The following is a 26088-nucleotide window of genomic DNA, read 5'->3' as shown; positions in this document are numbered from 1 at the left end:
TTATCGAGAAAGGTTACTAACCTCGAAATTGACGATTTAGAGCTCGAGAATCTGGCTTGGCGCGCGCAAATAAACCGTTTAGATCAGTTGAGGCACAAGGTAGAGGATATCATGAGAAAAGAGAGCGAGAGACAAGCTCAGTATCATGATCAAGGCATAAAAGACCTTCCAACCCTTAAAGTAGGGGACCAGATTTATTATCCTAATAGAAAGCTGAGTAAAAGGGTAGATAAATATAGCGCGAGTCTAGCATGTAAATTTTTAGGACCCGCTATAATAGATCAGATAATTAGTCCGTTAATTGTAATTTTAAAAGACGATAAAGGGAAATCCCTTGGCAAACACTATGTTCCAGATCTCAAAATTCCCCGAAGGAGCTTGAGATCAAAATAATCTAATTTAATATTTTTCAGAGGCGTACCAGAGACTGGCTCACGCTAGAACACTACCTGGACTTCCCTAATCGCTATCACAACCTCGTCGAAGTTCGGACTTTCGACCGATTAGGACGTCGCAACCGTCGCAGCATCCGCCTGGGGAATGGCGCCTTAATCGAAGGTCCACTTTTGGTCATTCCGACTCAACGGCCACCATTTCCCACGCCCGTATATGCACCTAAACACGCTTGCTATCAGCCACCGGTGCAACCTCGTCCGATGGTGAAGGCAAATTGGCGCAAGATGGAGATGTTCTCCCCAGACCAAACGGATTACCATTGCCTAAACGCTGTGAAGGAGTGGGTAGCGGTCGTTGGTCCATCAACACCGGCGGCCCAGGAGGATCCCGTAGACCCGGACCAGGAAGACGTCCTTCACATCGATGAGGAGGTCAAATTCGAGGAGGAGCCACGGAACATCTGGGAGGAGGCTGTCCTGGCAGTGTTCGGTCGACGCGCCTAAAAGCCAGACCAGAAATTAAAACCAGGCAAATTTTGCCTCTGGGGCCGGATAAGAGGCTCTCCAATTTTGTCTTTGTGTTCTAGTTATTAGTAATAAAATTAAACCCAACTAAACATTCTGCTACCCAAATTTAATTTTTCCTGACCTAACGTCAGTCTGGTGACGGGGGTTGTGACGGGGGGATCTGGTGTTCGACTGCCAGGTCAGCAAAAATTAAATTTCGCGCCATTTTTATTTTGCGCATCCGCCCTCGCGCGGGAGGTGTAGTCCCGCAGAGTGACGACAGAGGGGTCGATCAGGCACACCTCGTCGCCAGACGCCAGAAAAATAATTATAACTTAGAAGCTGAGCTGAGCGGTCGTTCAACCTACTGGACTAAGCGTTTTCCTTTGTAAACCTATTGGTGCAAAAGTTTATTATTGTCAGGCAGACGCCTTTGTTAAGTTGGTTTACCAAAGTTTTTGGTCTTGTTTTTCCTTCCAATTTGTTCCAAGGGAGGATTCGAGAAATGGCTCAACACCTGGGACAAGTCGACGTAAGTTCCTCAGAGTAGAGGTTAAATTTTTACTTCAACAAAATTTGTCAAACACGTGAGGGAATTTTCCTAAGTTAATTATCGTCTTTTATAAATTTAATTTGCTTATTTAATTTCATTTATTTATTATATTTATTAAATTGATTTATATATTTTAATTAATTTATCCAATTGCTGTGCATGCCAACTCTTATTTATCGTTCGTATATTCCTCGTCATTATACGAATAAATATAAATTAAGTTATGCTAATATTAATTCACAAATATAAATTTAAAATAATAAAATAAAATAAAGTAAGATTTTAACATCCAAGCAAATCAACAGGCCCAACGAAAGAGTGTGGCACATGCGCAGTGGGACTCTGGTTGGTCCCTGCAGTAATTAAATTTATAAATTTATTTTCTAAAACTAAAATTCCAACTAGTGATTATTAATTAAGGAACAATCAAGTGCAATAAATTTACTCTATTTATATTTATTTATTCTTTAATTATTTCAACCTATTTTTCACTATCCTAAATCGAGCCGCGTACTCAGCTACATCAGGCATTTACGAACCCGGTGCTCGACCTCTACACGAGCGTTTTCCCGAAGGGCTGTTCGAACCTCCTGGTACGGGGAAGTAAGGGCAGACCCTTACAACCTTTACAACAATTAATCGCGGTGTAATTATTTAATCACGGTTACGTGGTCAATTTCACACTTCTACATACTCACATACAAAAGTTACGCGGTCTAATACGCGGTTGTCCCCTCTCCCGAGTGCTTCAGGGGTGTCTGGCTGACTTCCCCGTCAGCCCTACACGAATTCCTCTTCCCTGAGGGTAAGCGGATGGTCTCCGTCAAACCCCTACCTACTCGGCTAGTTTCACCTACCGTACCTCAGCAGAAGGCCTTAGTACGGGGACACCAAATCTCCACGAGAATAAAAATTTCGCTTACCTTGGTCCAGTCGGACTCGGGGTAGACGAAGTTCCTTCTATTGTCCAGGGAATGGTCTTCCTCAGGATAACGTCTCGGGAGACTATGTCGCCAATACGGGCCTTTATGAGCGCTTTTATTACCTGACCCATCCGTCTCACATATAAAAAGGAATAAATTCCATCGCCCTTTGGCGTCGCTTGCGTAAACGTGGCGATTGAGAAATTATTCTAAGTCCCTGGGCGAATAAACCAAAGAGAAACAGAAAACGACAAAATAATATTCAAGAGACTGAAATTTTTCTGAAGTTCTGAGCGATAATATCAACGTGAATTGAAAAAAATAATTTGAACGAAATATAAAAATGTTTTGGAAAGAAAAAGAATGTGTTTAAGAGTTTAAGTAAACACTGAATACGGAGAAATTAGCCGTGCGGCTTACACACTCGCGACGGTGAGTCGAGCGGATGGAAAGAGAATGGGCGAATAAACGATTAAACTTCTAAGTCAATCTAAACTCTCACACATTATTTCTCATATTTTTATCTTATTTTATATTTCTTTTAATCTATTAAATCTTATAAAAGATTCATATGGAATCATTTTTCACGTTTTTTTTCTTTCCCTTTGATTTCGCTGGCTCAGGACTTAGTATAATTTTCACTCGGTGCGCATTCATATTATCATACTATACACTCGTACCAATGTAATATCACACAAAATCTTAGTAATAATATAACAGCCATAGTAAATAATAAATCAACATAGTTATAGTAATAGTTTTAGTATATTGAAAAGAAATCGCGGTAGTAGTTGATAGAGATAATAGTAATTAAGTAATAGTTATAATACCAATATTAATAAGTAGATCACAATAAACATGTACTAATTAAGCAACGTAGTTATCTAGTCATAGTTAACAAAAAAAATAGTTTTTAAGTACAAATAGTAAGTAAAATAAGCACCACAGTTTTAGGTTTAGTCATAAGTAATAATAATAATACTAGTTATAAATCATAGTAATGTATTACACATAGTAATAAGTAGTAATAATCACAACAGCAATTAATAATAGTCATAAGAAAATCACAATAGTCATTAGTCAAATAGTAATAAAAAAATCATAGTAATATAAGTAACTAGTTATAAGAGTAGAGATAATTAAAATAAGTCACACTAGCTCATAAGAAATACAAATAGTAGTAATAAGTGAAAAAAAAATCTGGGCGTCGGTTGACCCTGCGGGCCAGCCCCAAAACATCCCACTGTTTTCGACCTCAACGAGCTCGAAAACATTAGAGTAGATATATTTTCGAGCTCGAAAATGCTATCACATGCAATTATTTTTTTACGATCTTTTCAAGCTCTAACAAGTTACCTGTTATGCTGAAGTTTGAAAATTTAAGAATCGAAAATCATCAATGAAGCGGTTTTTAAAATTTAGTTCCTGATTATGTTCAGTAAAATAAGTGTATTGAGGCAGAAATCAATGTCGGGGATCAAAATCAAGATTTAAATAAGTTTTGACTCATGTAAGAAACAATAAAATATGAAATATCCGATAAAAATATTAAAAACTACGTTTTATCGATTTTTTTGTTGATAATATGATTTAAACTAAAAAACAAGTCCGAGGACATTATATGATCGAAAGAAACCATAAAGAAGATGAGTTGGTATGATGTCAGGCACATTTTAGTACGTTATATTATGATTTATCCGGAAAAAATAACATTAAATAATATTTTTTTAGCTTTTCAACGCCGATATCTTTTGAACTAATCAATCGATTTTAATAGTTGACGTGGCAATCGGCGCGTTTTATTGAATTCTAGAGCTGATTGAAATTAGAAATCGATCGCGTCAGTCGTTTTTGAGAAATCAATAAAAAACTAAAAAAAATTTTTTTTTTTTTCGTAATTCGCAAATATTTTCAAGTCTATTCGATCAAATAATCTGAAATATTCAGGAAAGTTGATGGCTAACAAGCTCATTCGATTGCCACCTCAATCATCCAAATCGATTCATTAGTTCAAAAGTTACAAAGAGTTTACATACATACACACACACACACACACACACACACACACACACACACACACACACACACACACACACACACACACACACACACACATACATACACACACTCGGACATCATTCTGAAAATAGTCAGAATAGCTTCCTAGGACCTCAAAACGTCGACATCTGATGAAAACTCGATTTTCGAAAATCGGGGTGAAAACAATAACTTCCCGAAATTTTTGAAAATCGTCGATTTTCTTAGCGGGAAGTTAAAAAACATAGTAATAAGTAAATCACACGACCAAAAAAAAACTGGTCCTCACAGCGATTCACCATCACACAATTCCTCATAGATTTTTTGATTAGGGTAGTGATGCATGACGAACCATGACTTCACATGAGTTATAGGGGAACCTGGGGTACGAAAGCCCCCTTAAGCCGGTTTTTTCTTTTTGTAGCTTTTAACCATCAAATTCATTTATTTTCCGTCTATATCGGAAGAATCAGTCGAAATTTTGCAAAAAATAAAAAAAAAATTTTTTTTCTGGGGCACGAAGGCCCCCTACCGAAAAAATTATTAACAAAAAATTAGTTAAAATTATTAAAACTAGAACCTGAAAATCTTAAAATTCGAGGAATAACCCAGGCTGTGGCCGAAAAAGCCAATTTAGCTTCTGCCGCCGGAGAACCGGGTTGAGTTTGGACCACCTCATAAAATGGGTAGTTAACAACCCATTGCTAGCATTGATTATTTCCTTTAACGACATTTGACGCTTGGTATAGCCAGAATGTTCATGAAACGTTCTGTCTCCTTTGACAAACTTTCACGGTCGTTTATCGGATTACTTCAGACCCTTTTTCTACTACCTTAAAACCGGAAGCTAGAAGAATGATAATTATCGAGAGTGAGAATGAAAGATTGATGTTATAAACATGCGAAACTATGTAAAATTTATTGTAATAGATGCAGTCACTTACAATGGAACAAGAATTTCCAATGGAAAAAGAGATATGGCTAATGGAGGAGATGTTGCAGCGACCACCACAACTTATCCTCACACCAACCACACTCACACCTACCTCAGCGACAGCGACACCGACAACCACACTCACACCAACCAACGACACCGGGTCGAATCTCAAAATGAGACCCGACATCCGACTGAGGGAGATTCGGGAAGTAAGAATCAACCTCATCAAAAGACTGGAGCCGTACGATCCAGCTAACTCGAGGTTCAAAAGGCCAATGAAACGGCCCTTGCTCAAACCTACCAGTGCTGCCATGATAACACTCGCCAGGCCTAGGAAAGCAATCACCAACCCGGACCCATTCAAGAAGAGCAGTCCCCAGTAGGCAGTATCGTCTATCAAGGTGCTTCCTGGACCAGAGGCGTCTCAGTCCACCGATGACGACGTACTTCCCGCTCGAGCAACGGCAAGTTTACCTAAAAAGAAACGGAGAATCGGGAAAAGCAACGGACACGAGAAGGGTACCAACCAGGGCCCATTCGAGACGAAAAGTCCCCAGTTGGGTGTAACCCTAAAAGCAGCAAAGTCTACCATCAGCGGGCCAGCTATTGCCTAAACTGCGGCCATCAAACAGCTAAGAGCCCCTGTCACTAGACCTGCAAAGAAAAGGGAGGTAACCACCAACCCGGGCCCACGAACGACACGCAGTCCCGTTGGTTGCGACCCTGCTGGAACCAGCCATCTGTGAACCAGTTACCATCAAAATGGTTATTAAAGAACCTCTGACGTCACTCGCAACTAGACCGAGCAATGGGAGGAAAATGGAGGATGCCATCAACCCGGGCCCACATCACAAGAGCAGTTCCTAGTTCACGGCCGCACCAATCCATCTAGACGCGGCGTGGTGGGAATACGACGACGCACTGGTCGAATACCCAGCCCACTTCATAAGCCAGCCGGGGAATCTACTTTCACCACCAATAAGGGTCCAGACGCCACTGAAACGCTTGCCAGCATCGTTGACACCCCTGGTCGAGGTGAAAGACAAAAGGGTGGCCAAATGAGTATCATTAACTGCATACGATAAGGCGCTGCGACTGTTTGGGGTGGCAGGGTATAAAAACTACCTGACATCAAAAATCGAGGCGATGGGGAAGACGGCCCACCAGACGTTAGGAGACCTGAAGAAAGGAGGCGAGCAAGCTCACCTCTTTTCTTGTTGAGGTAGGAGGGTTGTGATGACAGTGGACGCCGACCAGTATTTGTGTTGCGAGTATAATTACTATTATTATGATTATTACTACTACTACTACTATTATTATAACTAATAACTACTAGTATGATTTACTTATAACTATTTTTATTACTCATGACTAGGGTGATTATTCTTACTACTTACTATTACGACTACTATTTATTTTTAGTACTACTTTCGAGGACTATAATTATTGTTAACTTAATTACTACTGTGATTTACTACTATTATTACTATTGTGATTCTTTTTTTTTCTATTACTATGTTAGTGATACTAATATTAATGCGATTATGCTTTATTATTATTACTATGACTAATCTGTTTATTACTATGATTATTACTACGTCTTATTGCTATGTATTACTATCACTATTACTATTATCACTGCTCATACTACTGTTAGGTCCTGGAGTCGTGTCGGCTTGAGATCCGCCGGCACGAATTATTTGAATTGGACGTGACTGTAGATATTCGGATACTTGGGTAGTTCTCGAAAGCTCGAAATAACTTGGTCGTTTATTAGAAAATAAATATGTTTAATTTATTCGTATAAAATAGAATAGTCGAAGAATATTGTTGAAAATAGACTTAAGTTTTACAATTACTATTTAACAAATAACTTCGGGTCAAGAGAATAATATATTTGAATTAAACCGGGAGTTTACTTGCGTGTACTAAACCGCACTACTATAACTTCTGATTGATGTGTGAGAATCTAAGAGTGTAAGAGCGTAAGAGAGCGATGCATTGGGCATCGACTTATTATATCAATCAGGGATGTAACGGAGGTAGTTTTATCGGAACCGAAGTCGGAGTCGGAGTTTTTAAATTTGATTTATCGGAGTCGGAATCAGAGTCGGAGGCAGGGTAAGAAGTGGTGGCATGAGAAAAAATTTTTATTTACGGACAAACAAAACATTCTTTAATCAATTTTTTTTTTAATTATAAAATAAAATACAAACAATGAAAAAAAATTAGCATATTATTTCCAAATAAACAAGAACACACATTATATTGAATGAACAAAAGCTTTAAAACAAATTAAATCAAATGAGTTGACTCCAAAAGTAGTGTATTATACTTTACGAACAAAAGCTTTGAAGCTTTGTCTCCGTCCAATCTATTTCTTAATGAGTCGTAGATTAGGCCAGCGCCACTAAAAAGTTGTTCGCTCGCTACCGAGCCTGGTGGACACGACAAATATTGGCGGGCAATTGATTGAAGGGGCTGAAATTTTGTATTTCCATTTACTTTCCACCACAATAACGGATCATCACTAATACTTATACGTTTTTCTTTATTGAACTCATTGAGTATACTTTTCATTACAACAAATTGATCAAAAACTAAACATTTTTCAGATGTGGTATTATCATCGTCTTCATCACTACTTAACAATATATTCGACAAAACTGTTTGGACATTACTATGGCTAGCTTCTGTTGGTAATTCCATTCTTGCCCGTTTTTCTACAGGAACGGCAATATTATCAGCCTCGGTTTGAGATGTATTTGCATCAAATAGTGACATTATTTCTGTTTCAATCTTCTCTTTAGCCACTTCATTAAAAAATTTTGTTTTATAGCGAGGATCTAGATATGTTGCTATTGCAAAGAAATTGTTTGATGGAAGGTCACCAAATTTGGAATTTAATTGATTGATGGTACATTTTATTATACTTTTAAATTTTTCATTTGTGTCTTGTTTACTGCATTCAGTGTGTAATGTATACTTTAGTGTGTGTATAAGTGGAATTACTGATGAGATACTGGTGTTATTGTCACTCATATTTCGGGTGATTTCCTCAAAAGGTTGAAGTACAGTCACTATTTTTTTAAGCTGCAGCCATTCTTCAGGAGATAACTGAGAGATGTTGTGTTTACATGCGTACAGGTATAGAGAATCCTGTATTTTAATCATTCTTTCCAACATATAAAATGTACTATTCCACCTGTAACAAATTAATTAAACTAATTAACGCTTATAATTTACACTAATTTATAGTATAACTTAAAGTATTGTTTAAATTAAACGAATGACAAGAACTAAATACAGTCATTATAATCAGTGTGCATATACTACAGCAAGTTTTAATAAAATCGATTTAGTGGTTTTATTTGAATTTATTGTATTAGCGTGGATAGATCTTTGATTGAAATGAAATAATCTGGAGGTAAAAATAAATGCACAAATTAATACCACTTACCGCGTACTACACTCCTGTATTACACTCAAACATTCTTGGTTGAGTTGTTCCTTTTGTATTTTATACAGTTCAGTCAGAGCTATTTGGGAATGATTAAAAGGCGTCGAAATTTTTTTGCATTTCGTTATTAAGGCTTTAATTTCTTCATCACAATCTATCAAAGTTCGCACACACAGTTGCAACTGATGTACAGTGCAACTGACATCAGGTATGTCGCCGAGTTTCATTGCTCGTATCATATTAGATCCAGAGTCGCGTACAAAACAATGAATTTTCTCTTTTATGATGACCCCATTCCATCAACATACTCTTAATTTTTTCTAGAACTAGGTCTCCTGTATGCTTCCGTCAATTTTAAAATAACTTTTAGTCTTTTAAAATCTCTATTTATGCCATGCACTGTCAGACTCAATAAAGACACATTCGAACTTGGTTCGGTCCAAATATCTGTTGTAAATGAGATCTTTTCAAATTGTGTGAGCAAATCCTTTATTTTTTTTGCTAATGTTTCATATAAATGACCACAAATATTTTCAGTAAAAAAATGTCTTCCCCTTAAGTGATAATTCGGCACAGTGAACTGTATAAGTCGCCGAAATCATATACCTTCCACAAAATTGAAGGGTAGATCTTGCAAAGCAATCATTTCAGAAATGAATTTGTCAATTTCCATAGATTTAGCATTAGAAGTGCACCATTTTGTATTCTTCAGCAAAGTTTCTTTTAAAGTTATTTGTTTTTTAGCATCCTGAAGGGGCGTCAAAGTCGAAGGCTGTACGGAATTTTTTTTTTCGATTTCTAATTTTATTAGTTCTTCATATTCAGTGGCATGAACAGACTACAAATGGCCTTTTAACGACGTTGTCGTACCTCCCTTTCTTGAATACGTCTTCATACACAGTTTACACTTTGCGGAATCTGAATTAACTTCAATGAAGTAGTTCCAAATACAACTTGCTTTTGGTTTCATTGTCCAACACAAAAACAGATCACTTTTATTGATAATAAGCCGTAAAAATCAAAACAAATATCTATAGGTAACCTATGAACGTGTCGTGTGCGTAACAAATTAACAACAAGTGAAAAAATAATTGGCGATTGAGTGCACGTAGCGGAGGTCGGCGGGATTCCCCGCGCGACATGTATGAACCTGTTCATAACAGTCGACACAGGCCGCGCCGCCGTTGCCACTATGTTATGCTTCGACCTCCGATTAAAACCTCCGATTTAAAAGTGTCGGAGCCGAAGTCGGAACCGAAGGTGTTATAATAATCGGAAGTTCCGACTTAACGGAACCGGAGTCGAAGCTCCGTAACATCCCTGATATCAATCCGCGAGCCAACACCCTAGAGTAAAGTAGGATAAGGTATTAGGGCCTTATTCCCAACAGTGGGAGTTTGTTTATCATCTTTCGACGCAGATGCTGTTGCGTCAGCAGTCGGACGATGTTTTTCGGTGTTTTCGATTTTTCGCGGAGAAACTAATATCACTTTTTATTCTTTTGACATTCATTATTTACGGTATAATCATTCTTATCTATTTTTATTCATCAACATTCTTTTAGAGAAATCGTCGATGATAAAGAAACATTCTAATGCATTAAAAATGTCTTATCTATTTGACTATTTTAAGATGCGTACTTATTAATATACGTTGAAAGAAAATAAATTATTATTAACAATTCTATTATTTAAATATATCGATTTGATAGGTCTCAGGTTGGTCTCTTATTAGTTAAGATTGAAAAATTGGCAGAGCCATCTGATGAGCAGGCTGGGACGTAACACTACTACAATCATTGTTGTTATTTTTACTAGTGTGATTACTATTACTTTTTACTTAACTATACCTATTGTAAACTATTGTGATTCTATTTGCGATTATTATTATACTATCAGTATTATTCCTATGTTTGTATTATTATTATTATTATTATTACCATTACATGTGAACTTATGAATGCGCGACCGAGTGAAATTATTCTAAGTTCCGAGTGATAAAATCAAAGGGAAATGAAAAAAGGCAAATTTCGTTTCCGAAAGAATCTTTTAAAAGAATAAAAGATTGAAAGAGTTGTGAGAGAAGTCGAAATAAGCGAAATAATATAGTAGGGTTTGAAATTCTTTTAAGCCCCGAATGATAAAATCAGAGTAAATTGAAAAAAAAATAATTTTACTAAATGAAATTGTGAATGAAAGAAAAAAAAATCTGGGCGTCGGTTGACCCTGCGGGCCAGCCCCAAAACTTCCCGCTGTTTTCGACCTCAAAGAGCTCGAAAACATTAGTGTAGATATATTTTCGAGCTCTTCGAGCTCGAAAATGCTATCACATGCAATTGTTTTCTTACGATCTTTTCAAGCTCTAACAAGTTACCTGTTATGCTGAAGTTTGAAAATTTAAGAATCGAAAATCATCAATGAAGCGGTTTTTAAAATTTAGTTCTTGATTATGTTCAGTAAAATAAGTGTATTGAGGCAGAAATCAATGTCGGGGATCAAAATCAAGATTTAAATAAGTTTTGACTCATGTAAGAAACAATAAAATATGAAATATCCGATAAAAATATTAAAAACTAGGTTTTATCGATTTTTTTCTTGATAATATGATTTAAACTAAAAACCAAGTTCGATGACATTATATGATCAACAGAAACCATAAAAAAGATGAGTTGGTATGACATCAGGCACATTTTGGTACGTTATATTATGATTTATCCGGAAAAAATAACATAAAATGTTATTTTTTTAACTTTTCAACGCCGATATCTTTTGAACTAATTAATCGATTTTGATAGTTGACGTGGCAATCGGCGCGTTTTATTGAATTCTAGAGCTGATTAAAATTTGAAATCGGTCACGTCAGTCGTTTCGAAAATATTTAGAAAAAACCGTTTTCCACCATTTCTTTCTCCCACGATAACTCTCGAACGAATTATCCGATTTTGATGTTTGAGGTGGCAATCAACGCTTTTTATTGAGTACTAGAGCTGATTAGATTTTGAAGTCGATCGTATAAGTCGTTTTTGAGAAATCAATAAAAAACTAAAAAAAAAATTTTTTTCTTTTTCGTAATTCGCAAATATTTTCAACTCTATTCAATCAAATAATCTGAAATTTTCAGGAAAGTTGATGGCCAACAAGCTCTTTCAATTGCCACCTCAACCATCTAAGTCGATTCATTAGTTCAAAAGTTACAAAGAGTTTACATACACACACACACACACACACACACACACACACACACACACACACACACACACACACACACACACACACGCGCGCGCGCGCGCGCGCGCACAGACATACATACACACACTCGGACATCATTCTGAAAATAGTCAGAATAGCTTCCTAGGACCTCAAAACGTCGACATCTGATGAAAACTCGATTTTCGAAAATCGGGGTGAAAACAATAACTTCCCGAAATTTTTGAAAGTCGTCGATTTTCTTAGCGGGAAGTTAAAAATGCGTTTAAATGATTAAGTAAATACTAAATACTTGAAATTTGGTGGGCCGGGTGAAGTACTCGCGGCGGCGAACGAACGAATAAAAAGATAATGAGAGAATGAGCGATCGGGACGTAGCATATTTTTAATTTTCACAATATTATATTTCTTTCATTTCACGTTTATTTTTATTTTCTTTATAAAAGTTGATCGGGACTTAGAATAATTTTTCTTCCACTGTATTTGCGCGGACGACGCTAGAGAGCGACGGAAATTATTCTTTCCCCACTTACGGTCGAAGGGCCAGGTAATAAGATCGATCCGAAAAGCCCGTATAGGGAACTTAGTCTCCTGAGAGAATTGTTAGTAGAAGACCATTCCCGGACAACGTAAGGAAACTTGATTACTCAGAGTCCGACCAGGGCCAAGGTAAGCGAATTTTTTCACTCTCTTGAAGGTTTGGGTGTACCCGTACCAAGGCCTTCTGCTGAAGTACGGCAGGTGGAACTAGTTGAGGAGGTGGGGGTTCGACAGAGACCATATGCTTACCCTCTAGGAGGGGAAACTCGTCTAGGGCCAAGGGAAAGTCAACCAGACACCCCAAGGCACCCGGGAAAGGATAGAACCGCGATATTAGCTCGCGAGATTTTGTGTGTGTATGCGTGTATGTATCAGAGAAGTCGCTGAGTGACTGCGTAACCGTTATTATTAATTATCGCATTGTTATTTGTTATAAAGATAGTAGAAGGACTCTAAGCCAATCCCCGTGTAAAAAAAAATTGTTTAAATAAAGTTTTGTTTTTTTGTTTAAAATCTGTCTCTAACTTGGAAACCCCTTTCAACCCTGGACTCCGGCGAGTCAATCTAAGCAAAAGGGGTAGTTGTTTCTGAATTGTTTAATAATTACTTTATATAAATAGATAAACCAATTTTATTCATTACACTACTACACAATAATCTGAAACAGTTTGTAAAACTTTTTAATTATTTTGAATTTATGAAATCTAATAAGATATCATGTACTTATATTAAGTTAAAAACAAATGTGATGTCAACACTAATGAATTTTATACACTTAAAACGGTTATGAGTAATTTTCCATTTCCTTCATGATTTTTTCTGTAATTATTGAGGGGATACTTCCAATAATAATAACCGTTTTATGACGACTTCGGCAACCCTGGAAAAAAAAAATTGTAATTTAGCTTTGAATAGTGAAAAAAGGTTTTATTTCATTTCGTATCAGAAAATAATGCAAAGAAATAGTCAAGATGTTAAGTTTAAGGTAAAACTGAGGCTTATCAAACCACTTTTAAAATAGATTCAGTAAAAATTTCCTATAAGTTTTAGATCTTCGACCATACAGTTCTTCGGCCGTAATTTAATTAACCCTTAGTGGCCACACGAGGTAACTAGTGAACCCAGGCTCAGAAAAAAAGAAATCAGATGTCTAAATTCGTTGAAATTCCTACAAGTTACCGCATCTACCGGGAGTAGACAAGTGGGAGATCTGACTCCATTACATAAGAAGCCGAAAAAACGCGTGGCGGCACATTTAGCGTTAGTTTTTTTGACGTGGGGTAAATAGTTACCCCGTGTGGCTACAATCGTTGCTAGGCACAAATCTTTTTCTTTTCAAGTCGACTTATTTGTAGTATCAATAGACGAAATAATGATAAGTTTAAGACATTCTAGTAAAAAAAAATTTTTTCCAATCCTACTCGATATGGAATCTTGTCTGTTCATGTAAAATACTTCAGTTTCAATTTTGTATGATATTGTTTATTGAATAAATCTAGTGTACGTTCATTATACAACGCTTCACGTAAATAGTCCTGTATGTGCATGTAACGACATCTGCTTTCCTGCTTAACAGCATTATTTAAATTATCTAAAAATGCTGCCGTACCATAGAAGGCGAGGCTCAATGGGCATAGCTAAATTGAACAGAATTTGACATAGCCTCGGATAGCTCAACTGGAAGAGTACTCGGCGTGATATTGACGGAGTTTAGGCCCGATATATAGTTCTGACTATCTACGTGGAAATAATATTTTTTTTACTTTTCAGTACGTAATTATACATATGGGACATACCACGCCAAATCAAACGGTTTCGAAAATTGTTGATTTTGATTTTCTTAATTTTTTGATATTTTTTAGTACCCCTCAGAAGAGGCTTTCTTTTAAATTTTGGGATTTTTTTTATCAATGGTTCAAATAATACTGACTTTTCAAAAAATAACCGCACTTTTTATGGATTTTTTATCATAACATTCGTAACGAAATCCAATGACTTCTTTTTTCAAAATTTTCGTTTTTAGATTTTTACAATTTTTTTATTTGCTTAATAATTTAAAATTATAACAGGTAATTTCAAATAATAATCTAAGCTAGCTTATTATTAATATGAGTCATACCGATAGCAAATGCGACTATAAGCCGTAAAACAAGTAGCGAAAGGGTCTGTAAAGTTGATTAAATATATATGGCCGTACATAGTCCACGTATGGGTATGTATGACTATACATAGTTGTGGTGTCGATTACTTTCCGGACAGTAGTGGATACAGTTTAGATAGCATACAGTACTGTCTGAAATTGTTCTTTTACAGAAAGAACTCAACACTATCCCAGAGATTTGCCATTACTATATTGTTTTTTCCGTGTATGATATAAATTTCTTAAAATGGAAATCCGTTAAACTATATTGAATATAATTTCGATCATATATTCACCCGTGAAAATGTAACATATATGGCCATGCATAGCCGTATACAATTCATGCATGGGCATATATGGCCATATATAGACATACAGATTTTTTATATAAAAAATTTGAGCTGACTATTACAATGACTTATTGTTACATTACAATTACCTATTACAATTACTTATTTAAACGAAAAAAATTTTACAGTCGTTTAACCTACGCCAAATATTGTTGAAATAATCGACCAAATAGGCGATGCTGAGTACTTCTCAACCTTTGATCTAGCGAATGGTTCCCACCAAATTAAAATTCACCCAGACGATATACATAAGACAGCCTTTTCTACGCCAAACCGGCATTATGAATTTGTTAGAATGCCGTTTGTGCTGAAAAATGCCCCTCCGACATTTCAAAGATAAATGAACAAGGTATTGGTGGGACTGCTTGGCAAGGGTGTCTTCGTGTATATGGATGACATAGTCGTCTACTCTAAAACATTTGAGTACCACGTCGTAAAAATCAAAGAGTTGTTTATTTGTTTACGTAAGGCGGGTTTGCAACTGCAACCCGATAAGTGTAATTAATTTTTAAAAGAAATTAATTATTCGGAACATGTAATGTCAGGAAACAGTGTTAAACCGGATCCTAAGAAACCCGACGTGGTCGAAAAGTTCGCGGTTCCTACTAATGTTTAATAGGTTCGGGAATGCTAGAGTCTAACCGGCTATTATAGGTGATTCATTGAAAATTACGCGAAAATAAGGAAGTCACTAACCTCCCTGCTACAAGAAGATGCAGTATTCAAGTGGGGTCAGAGTCAATCGGAAGCGTTCGAGACGCTAAAAAGAAAATTGATAGAGTAACTGATTTTACAATTCCCGGATTTCTTGTGAGAGTTTATCATCACAACTGATGCTTGTGCGACGTTTGCTACGTAAACAGTAAAATCATTGGGTGTTTGATGTCACAACGCTGAGATCTCTAACGAAAAACAACCCCAAGGCCCCAGCGCTCTCGACCGTTCCACTTATGGTGAAAGCATTGAAGAGATCTGGTGTCGTCACAAAGTGAATGTCCAAGGGTAACTTACCCCATTTGGTACCATACATTCACTTTACTTTCTAAAACATCCCTTCCAGAGACTCAGGGTGCGCACTAGACCGCTAAAATCTGTATAGAAACCTCCGAGAATCTTCTAAAGTCAGTTAGTCGCCCTCAGTTGTAACCAAGTAAAGACTGAACTCAGTAGTGCAAGCAAGTCTGTTCTACGCTTGAATAATACCATCATCCAGATCTAATCGGCACAGAGAGGTTGATTCACCAAGCGAATGGAGCCCCCTAGCTGCAGCAGCAACGCTCAACTTGTGAGTACGTTCCGAATCTGATGAGAGCAGCGAATAGACTTGCTCATTGCAAGTGACTAGAAGATTCATGGGTCATACCAGAAGGGGCTAAGCAAACGCACTACTTAAAAAATACCGCATTACTAACACTAGATTGTAACAGGAATTTATAAGCATTGTAAACACACTGGTAACAGAATATATTCTTCTCTTTTTCTAAAACAAGTTTCATCATTTCCTTAAAACCTTTCACTTTCCCAAATCATAGAGAATAAGACTTCTCGAGGTATATGCAGCAAACTACCTCTCTTTCATTCCTAATATCTTAGTAGCCACGCAGGGTAAATAAATTTAGGAACCTGATAGAATTCGCATCCGCTCGGCGAATCATCACTATCAACCTAAAATCACGTCCATCAAGGTAGACAAATAAAATACTAATCATAATAGCGCGAGTTACGACACATGCATGCAACAACCCTCGATACTGAGTACTTTGCTTTGATATATTTTTAACGCCTAAACTGAGGCACATTAATTAAACGGGAACAAAGTAGCCCGGTATTTTCTTTTATTAATTACTTTATTATGCATCGATAACCGCGGATTATCTAAATAAAGTATTAGAACACCTACCCCGGACGTGACACTTGTGATTACGGAATCAGGGCGTGTAAGCCAAGGATAAATAAACAAAGATAAACCTGTGTCTTACGCGTCTCGCTTGTTAAATTCAGCCAAACGTAACTATTCAACCATCGGAAAAGAAATGCTCGCGATAGTCTACGTGGTGAATAAAGTCCGGCCATACATCTATGGAAGTTAATTCACGTTAGTTACAGACCATAGACCCCTAACATGGGTTAAATCGGTATTTTCACCAAACTCCCGAATAGTGAGGTGGTGATTAAGCATAGAAGACTACATGTATAAGGTAGTTTACGAGCCGGGTCGCGTAAATTTAAACGTGGATTCTCTCTTTCGAAATCCGGTTGGCGAACCAGAAGAGTTTATTCCTGAAGCAAGGGTCGGGTCGATACGGAAATACAATCCAGATAAAACGGCAACGACTCTAGATGAAACTAGCGAAGATGACTCTACCTCCGGGGTAAAACGGACAAGAAAGCAATACAATTTCAGCCGCAAAGTACGAGCTTTTAGCGACCCGGGAAATAATGACACCAAGCCGGAGCACGTAACGCCTCCAGTCCAATTTTTATTTAGACCCCGCAAGTGGCCTTCAACCCCACCTGTACCAGAAACAAATCAATCACTCGCAAATCATTATCAATCTGCGAAATATTCTAGCGACGGTGAGAACATGTACAGAAGGTGTGTTTAGTGATTCGTGGGGTACGTGGGAAAAAGTCGTGGCTGACGGATTATTTGAAATATCTCTTTTCGATTGCGAAACAACGCTGAACACGAAAACTAATAAAATAATTTTAAAATCGGGAACGCGATGTGACCCGCAAAAACTTTCTTGCTTTACGAGCGATGGTATCACCACGTTCTGGAGTGAAAATCCAAAAGATTCATGTCCGATGAAATACGCGTTACTTTACCAAGGATTGGCTACGAGAATAATTGGAGAAAAAAGACATCCAGATGTCAATTTACTCACCACGGAAGATATCACCTTCGTGCTGGCCCAGCGAGGCGAAATAGAAGTATGTGGGCATAATGTAATCAAAACGGAGCACCAGAAGCTTTTCGTAGTGGTCCTTAAAACCTCGGATTACTCCATGCAGATGAAAGCAATCAATACCGAAGACATCGATATTTTCGCGTATGTAAATAGTAAGTTTATATACGTCAAGAAATTTATAAGGCAGCAGATACCAAACCTCTACCATGACGTCCCCATTAGACGTTGTGAGTTCGAGCGTTCACTATTGATGAATGCATTGGCCTTGTCATCACTAGCTCCAGACGAATTCGGTTATACGCTTATGAAAAGCCCAGGGTATTACACCACCATTGCGGGTGAATTAGTACATATTAAAAACTCCCTACCTGTGCCCGTGCGCGTACGACACGACAAACATTGTTATCAAGAACTTCCGGTAACGTACAACAATCAAAGCTACTTCTTAGCTCCGAAGTCAAGGATACTGCTAAGAAGAGGGACTATCATCGAGTGCAACGCTATCTTACCTACAGGGTACTTCATTGATAGAGTGTGGTACCATTTAACGCCTCAAAGTATTCGGGCACCAACACCATAACAACTTCAACCGCTGACGTTTCCAACTTGGAACTATGAAAACCTAGAGCATCTGGCAACATCGGGAATCTACTCTCCAAAGGATTTGGAGAAATTACGTAACCGGATAATGCTTCCGGCTGAGAGATCAGCACTGCTCAATTCCATAGCCATGGGAACAGTTGGAAGACACATACCTGTGGGAAGCATCAACGCCCTGGGATTATTGAACGAAGAAGCGCTAGAAAAATTAGCACTCACCACAGGACAGAGAATCTGGCGAAGTTTAATTGACTTTGGATCCGTTATCACTGGCATCCTATCAATTATGTTACTACTACGTCTATTAAAGTTCGTCTTCGACACGATATTCCATGCATACACATTGTATGGCATATACTGATGTAGCTTAGTTTTAGTAACAGCAATGTCGGATACATTAGTGAATCTTATATTGCATCGCCATCACCACTAAAGGTACAATTTGAATGCAGAGAGTCAAAGAAGCAAAGCCCTTATACCTCGTCCGAGGTCGAGTATATCGATTATCGATATAGAATCTGAACCTCGTAAGTCTACGCCACCTGAAGAAATGTCCTCTGCAGAGCTAAATCGACAACTGGAAGATCAACCACTGAGGTCTAAACTCCATGAGTGCACAAACAGTGAAATGTTAACTCGTTTGAGAAACCACGCGGAAAACCGCGAGTAGACATGGTGAGTGAAAATCACGAGTGAACACGAAAGCCAGAATACACCAATTTCATATAAACATTTTATAATAGAAATTGAATAAGATTTATTGTCTTGAAGACAATAAATTAATCTTTAAAGACTTGAACGTCTGTTATTATCAGGAAAATTTATATTTGTTAATATATTACGTAAAAATTACTCAGTATAGTAGTATTAGATAACCGAAAGGATCTTTAAAAACATAAATTGTTGTTTACTTACTTTGTTTATTATAAATACATAAAAGATGCTGACTGACTTAAGTCGGGGGTTTGTTACCTCCTTACCACTAAAAATTTCGACTTAGGCAGTTACTTCCTAAGTAACTAATGAATTACCGTAAGGCAGATGTATATCTCGAAACAATTAATATTCACAATTAATTTATATTGTCACGATTGGAGATCGTGATGGGCGTAGGTACGATATTCGTATAAAGTATAGTGAATAAAAAGGTACTTACATTGATCAAGGACCGATCCTATGACCTGGGCTCACGTGACCAAATGCTCAGTTTATTCTATTTTATATTTAATTCGCGCCCACACAATATTGTTGAAGACAATATTGATAAAACCCAAAACGATTTCCAATTTATTATGTGACTGATCTAATTTCACAATCAAACGTCGAGCGGTAAACGTAAGATTGTGTACCCCCTACTGTGAACTATCGGTCTGAGCGGCTAGACAAGTAGTAAAATAAGGGATAAAGGAAGGTGGGTTGCCGAAAAGCCTCGTGAAGCTATTATCTCGTTGTTAAAGTAAAATTGTCTGATAAATAATGTTTTTCAAATGTTTTATGTTAACGAGTATTTATTTATTAAATGACTCAATATTCTCAAAATAAAAAAGGGGTTACAAATGGCAATATTAAGAATAGTAAATATAAAAGCAAATGTTTCATGCATATGGGTTACAATTATTTCAGAGTATATAAAAATAAAAATACCAAACAATGGTTACAATATTCAAAAACTTACCCTAAACAGGTTTTGGTGAGGTGTCAAGACTGTCAGCAGTTACACAGGACACTTATTCACGACGCGTTCTCGCGGTTTATTAATGTGATTTTAAATTTATCGAATTATTTATTTATTTAGTCTACCTTGTTGTATAAGCTTCAATGATTATGCGTTTTTAAATCTCTGTAGGTTAAATTAAAATGAAGGTCTTCGCGCTTTTCGCGGTAAAATAATTTCAATGTATTCAAATTCTTCGCGTCTTCGCGGTAATATAAATTTATAAAATCTTCGCGTATTTTTCGCGGAAAAAATATTTCTAAATATTATTCAAATTCTTCGCCTTTTCGCGGTAAAATATTCTTTAAAATCTTCGCATTTATCGCGGTAAAATATTTTTTGATTCTTCACGTTTCTCGTGGTATATTTCAATATAAAAATAATAAAATGAATGAAATTAAATGGATTATAATAAGATGAAGATAATCAATGCTGTACCGGTGCTAAACGGTTGATATTAGTTCACGACTTACAACGATCAAGGACCAATCGTACGATCTGGGCTCACGTGACCGGATGCTATACGCTAATATCGCGTTGATTATGCTTCTGAAGCTAGTAGAAAATAATATACCGATTATACGAGTGCTTACGACGATCAAGGACCGATCCAATGATCTGGGCTCACGTGACCGAATGCTCAATCGGGATATCAATCCTCTAGCCACGAACACCGTCAAGTGTCCGGAGTTCGGTGAGGTTCAGAGTTTGATTTCCAAAAGAACTGATGAGCTAAAGTCCATGGTCTTTTTATATGATCCTCGCATATGAAAAGTGGTGGTAACCAGTTTCCCATACGAGAGGACTCGGACTCGCCCGAAAGTTCTAGGCCCATGCACACGTGTGATCCCTGGGAAACAGATTTTGACTATTAAAGTAGGCTGATGACCTGGCGCCACTCTGTCGCTGAGTATGCTCGTGTAGGAAACCATAAATTTGGAGGTTTTCATTAGCTTTCTCTAATTTCCAAGAATCACATGCAGGTGCGCATGAGTTGGGTGGTCTATAATTTTAAGATGAAAAATCAAAGAAGACTACCGCTTCTATGCTTAGATTAGTTAAATGGGAACGGATACATAAATTTTAAAAGTACGTTAAGAAAAAAATGATGAAATTTCCAGAAAGAGAAATATCTAATACGCGTGGTCCATTAGTACAATACGACTTAATTGTAAAGCGTTGACAACGCTCAAGTAGGTATATTTGTCCGGTACGACTTCTGGCGTCAGTAAGTTGGTGTTATACATAAAAAGCTTTACGTACAGGAGGTTTTAGTGTGTACTTATTTTGGAAGAGAGAGAAAAAAAAAATTAAAAATTTTTGAATGTAGCAGCCGTGACAATATAATCATTTCATTAATATCAAACGACCAAGTCGGAAGGTAATTAAAGTACAAAGATACTAACGGTCAGTTTAATATTAATAGGTTTAAGTAACATTATAAAACGTTGTGTCTCAAGTTTAGGCTAAAATTCTAAAGCCAAGAACTTATTTTTACAGTATTCAAAAATGATTTTAACCTTTAGTTTATATAGAATCAGTCATCTAACTTATTTAGATTTATATCGAGCCACTTTATTTATGATAGAAGTCGCACCGATTTTATTAAAGCACCGCGACTTACTTAAGGCGAAAGGTGTGACGTTTTGGCTTTAATTAAATTTGAATAAAAATTTTAGAAATTTTTTTTTTTTTGAAGTCTCGAATTATTTATTCGCCGCGGTAGGCGAATAAACGGTTCGACACTTCTTAGAATCATAAATAAATTAATAAATCGTTACTTTGTTGGTGGTATTATTTCTATTCACCGCCAACAATGTTACGGAAACCTCTTGCGATAAGAAAATCACCGTGGCTCGCGGATAGTCTAAACAGATGATGATGCATGAGACCCGGGCCAGAACGATTCTGTCATAGGAAACCTGAGATGCAATATTGACATTTTGATGAATGTATAATACCAACGAAGAACAGCACCGTCAGTCGATCGCGAGATCTAAGAGAGCCACGAACTCTGATCAAAATTCCGTGAACTTAGTCTTGCCTATTCGTTCGTTTTTTGAGCAATAAAGCTGTCACTACTACATATGTAGTAATTATCATTAAAAACCACTTTTACCTTGAGGAACTCTGACACCGGTGGTCCTTGCCTCCTGTCTTGCTACTAGAAACGCTGACACCGGCGACCTGGTACTCTACCTGAGCACTGTTACTGGCTGTACAGGTAATCCTTAAGCCCCGACCCGAACTTATGCCAAAAAAAAAACGAGGGGGCAAAAAGGCCCAATTACGCCAGATTATCCGAACGATCAACGAGCATCTCGGTCGTTCAATTCACCAACGTCCCCGCTTAGAGATCGTTGCCGAGCAAGTCCTCCTCGATCCGGTGACGTTGGTAATTCAAAATCCGGTTAACGGTTATCAAATTCGGGTATTGCGTTAAGTGAGGTTCGTGAGCCGTCGAGCTCTTGTGGTGTAATCCAACAGCTGGAGTCACTTGCCCTTACGGAAGAACCGAGTCTTCAGAGCTCATCCTGTTCAAACTCAGACGAGGCACCAAAGAAGAACCCGGCCTTCTGGACCAACATCAGCAGGGGTTGGCACCTAGCGGAAGCATCCCGTTTCATAGCTGACGCAACTGGGGTCTATCGACATCCTAATGACGTCAACCTGTTAAATTTAAAAATATTCTGTCTCATAATTGGAGAAGCCAGAATGTAATACCTAGTTGTGAGTTTTTTTTATTAGCGACACGTCCCAAGGAATCGAGATTTCCGAACTTTTATGCCAATCCTCGTTGTCCCATATGATTTTTTATGTGTTTAATTCAATTTGTATCGTTTTACAAAAGTTCAATTTCGTCTCAAGTTCCGAAATTCGACATGTCGAACTTTTTTATTTTATACGGGTATATTTTTCCATTCGGGTCTGTCAAGCCTATCCACGGATCAGCTGTTCCAGAGTTTTTCTTTAACACTGATCTTGGATTACTCGACTCAAAAGTTGTTTAAAATTGTAAAAATATCTGCAGTATGTACTTTCTATGATATAGCTATATAAAGCACATGAATGATAACATAGCTATAATACAAACCTTGTCAAGGTTAATAGAAGATTTTTTCACATCGAGAACAGATGATAAGTATTTGATTAGTTCAATATTTGCTTGTCCATCAACAGGAGGGGACGCTATCGCAACGCTAATAGCCTCTTCATTGAAATCTGTAAAGCATTATCCATATCATTCTTTATATTTTATTCATATATTTATTCTATACACATTAGAGATCTATTACATATGTTTCAATCATACGCATAACTCCATACTCTATTATTATCATTTTTTTTTTTTTCATCAAGGATTGGGACAATTAAATTGTATTATGTGACATCACTTATACTTTACACATCATCCTAACATAATCACAGTTTTTAGTGAAAAATTAAATAATTTTAATAATGCCATCCGGAGGATTCGAATCCAGTATCCTACGCGCGAGAGTCAGACGCTTTACCGCTACCCTACGGAACCAGTAGGAAATTTTTAGTTTAGTTGTGCTTCTAATACTTTGTTGTCATACTGAACTGATATATACAATCAATCGCTTATACATTGATCTAAACGATATAAATATGTGACTTTATAAATAAATTTTTTTATCAAATCGATAATGTATAGACTTTCATTAAAATATATTTCGATATTTTATAACAAATACATTCGTATTTTTGTCGAATATTTTTCAGTTTTAATGTGAGTTTATTAAATTATGCTTACATTCAATTACGCCTAACTTCTAATTGATGTGTGAAAATCTAAGAGTGTAAGAGCATAAGAGAGCAATGCATTGGGCATCGACTTATTATATCAATCAGGGATGTAACGGAGGTAGTTTTATCGGAACCGAAGTCGGAGTCGGAGTTTTTAAATTTGATTTATCGGAGTCGGAATCAGAGTCGGAGGCAGGGTAAGAAGTGGTGGCATGAGAAAAAATTTTTATTTACGGACAAACAAAACATTCTTTAATCAATTTTTTTTTAATTATAAAATAAAATACAAACAATGAAAAAAAATTAGCATATTATTTCCAAATAAACAAGAACACACATTATATTGAATGAACAAAAGCTTTAAAACAAATTAAATCAAATGAGTTGACTCCAAAAGTAGTGTATTATACTTTACGAACAAAAGCTTTGAAGCTTTGTCTCCGTCCAATCTATTTCTTAATGAGTCGTAGATTAGGCCAGCGCCACTAAAAAGTTGTTCGCTCGCTACCGAGCCTGGTGGACACGACAAATATTGGCGGGCAATTGATTGAAGGGGCTGAAATTTTGTATTTCCATTTACTTTCCACCACAATAACGGATCATCACTAATACTTATACGTTTTTCTTTATTGAACTCATTGAGTATACTTTTCATTACAACAAATTGATCAAAAACTAAACATTTTTCAGATGTGGTATTATCATCGTCTTCATCACTACTTAACAATATATTCGACAAAACTGTTTGGACATTACTATGGCTAGCTTCTGTTGGTAATTCCATTCTTGCCCGTTTTTCTACAGGAACGGCAATATTATCAGCCTCGGTTTGAGATGTATTTGCATCAAATAGTGACATTATTTCTGTTTCAATCTTCTCTTTAGCCACTTCATTAAAAAATTTTGTTTTATAGCGAGGATCTAGATATGTTGCTATTGCAAAGAAATTGTTTGATGGAAGGTCACCAAATTTGGAATTTAATTGATCGATGGTACATTTTATTATACTTTTAAATTTTTCATTTGTGTCTTGTTTACTGCATTCAGTGTGTAATGTATACTTTAGTGTGTGTATAAGTGGAATTACTGATGAGATACTGGTGTTATTGTCACTCATATTTCGGGTGATTTCCTCAAAAGGTTGAAGTACAGTCACTATTTTTTTAAGCTGCAGCCATTCTTCAGGAGATAACTGAGAGATGTTGTGTTTACATGCGTACAGGTATAGAGAATCCTGTATTTTAATCATTCTTTCCAACATATAAAATGTACTATTCCACCTGTAACAAATTAATTAAACTAATTAACGCTTATAATTTACACTAATTTATAGTATAACTTAAAGTATTGTTTAAATTAAACGAATGACAAGAACTAAATACAGTCATTATAATCAGTGTGCATATACTACAGCAAGTTTTAATAAAATCGATTTAGTGGTTTTATTTGAATTTATTGTATTAGCGTGGATAGATCTTTGATTGAAATGAAATAATCTGGAGGTAAAAATAAATGCACAAATTAATACCACTTACCGCGTACTACACTCCTGTATTACACTCAAACATTCTTGGTTGAGTTGTTCCTTTTGTATTTTATACAGTTCAGTCAGAGCTATTTGGGAATGATTAAAAGGCGTCGAAATTTTTTTGCATTTCGTTATTAAGGCTTTAATTTCTTCATCACAATCTATCAAAGTTCGCACACACAGTTGCAACTGATGTACAGTGCAACTGACATCAGGTATGTCGCCGAGTTTCATTGCTCGTATCATATTAGATCCAGAGTCGCGTACAAAACAATGAATTTTCTCTTTTATGATGACCCCATTCCATCAACATACTCTTAATTTTTTCTAGAACTAGGTCTCCTGTATGCTTCCGTCAATTTTAAAATAACTTTTAGTCTTTTAAAATCTCTATTTATGCCATGCACTGTCAGACTCAATAAAGACACATTCGAACTTGGTTCGGTCCAAATATCTGTTGTAAATGAGATCTTTTCAAATTGTGTGAGCAAATCCTTTATTTTTTTTGCTAATGT

General features: G+C 36.7%; 2 protein-coding genes across 2 annotated transcripts in view; both read right to left on the bottom strand.

Moving 5' to 3' along the window:
• Positions 1-6959: 6959 nt before the first annotated feature.
• Positions 6960-9458, bottom strand: LOC106693739 (E3 SUMO-protein ligase ZBED1-like). The gene is given in 5 exon segments (XM_053736824.1): positions 6960-7067; positions 7858-8557; positions 8813-9132; positions 9135-9259; positions 9419-9458. Coding segments are annotated over 5 exon segments (1293 nt in total).
• A 3719-nt stretch (positions 9459-13177) lies between these two features.
• LOC103575069 (UPF0235 protein C15orf40 homolog) overlaps positions 13178-26088 on the bottom strand; it is a 54917-nt gene continuing 42006 nt past the window's right edge. Inside the window, exons 3-4 of the mRNA XM_053737058.1 lie at positions 23369-23496; positions 13178-13438 (exon numbers count right to left, since the gene is read on the bottom strand). Of these exons, the coding sequence (XP_053593033.1) occupies positions 13343-13438; positions 23369-23496 (224 nt within the window). The 3' untranslated portion in view covers positions 13178-13342. The remainder of the gene's footprint in view (positions 13439-23368; positions 23497-26088) is intronic.

Source organism: Microplitis demolitor, chromosome 2 (assembly GCF_026212275.2).
Source record: "Microplitis demolitor isolate Queensland-Clemson2020A chromosome 2, iyMicDemo2.1a, whole genome shotgun sequence".
In the NCBI taxonomy this organism is placed as follows: Eukaryota; Metazoa; Arthropoda; class Insecta; order Hymenoptera; family Braconidae; genus Microplitis; species Microplitis demolitor.
The sequence above is the reverse complement of the archived record's forward strand: the minus strand, read 5'-3'. Positions and strand labels throughout refer to the sequence as shown.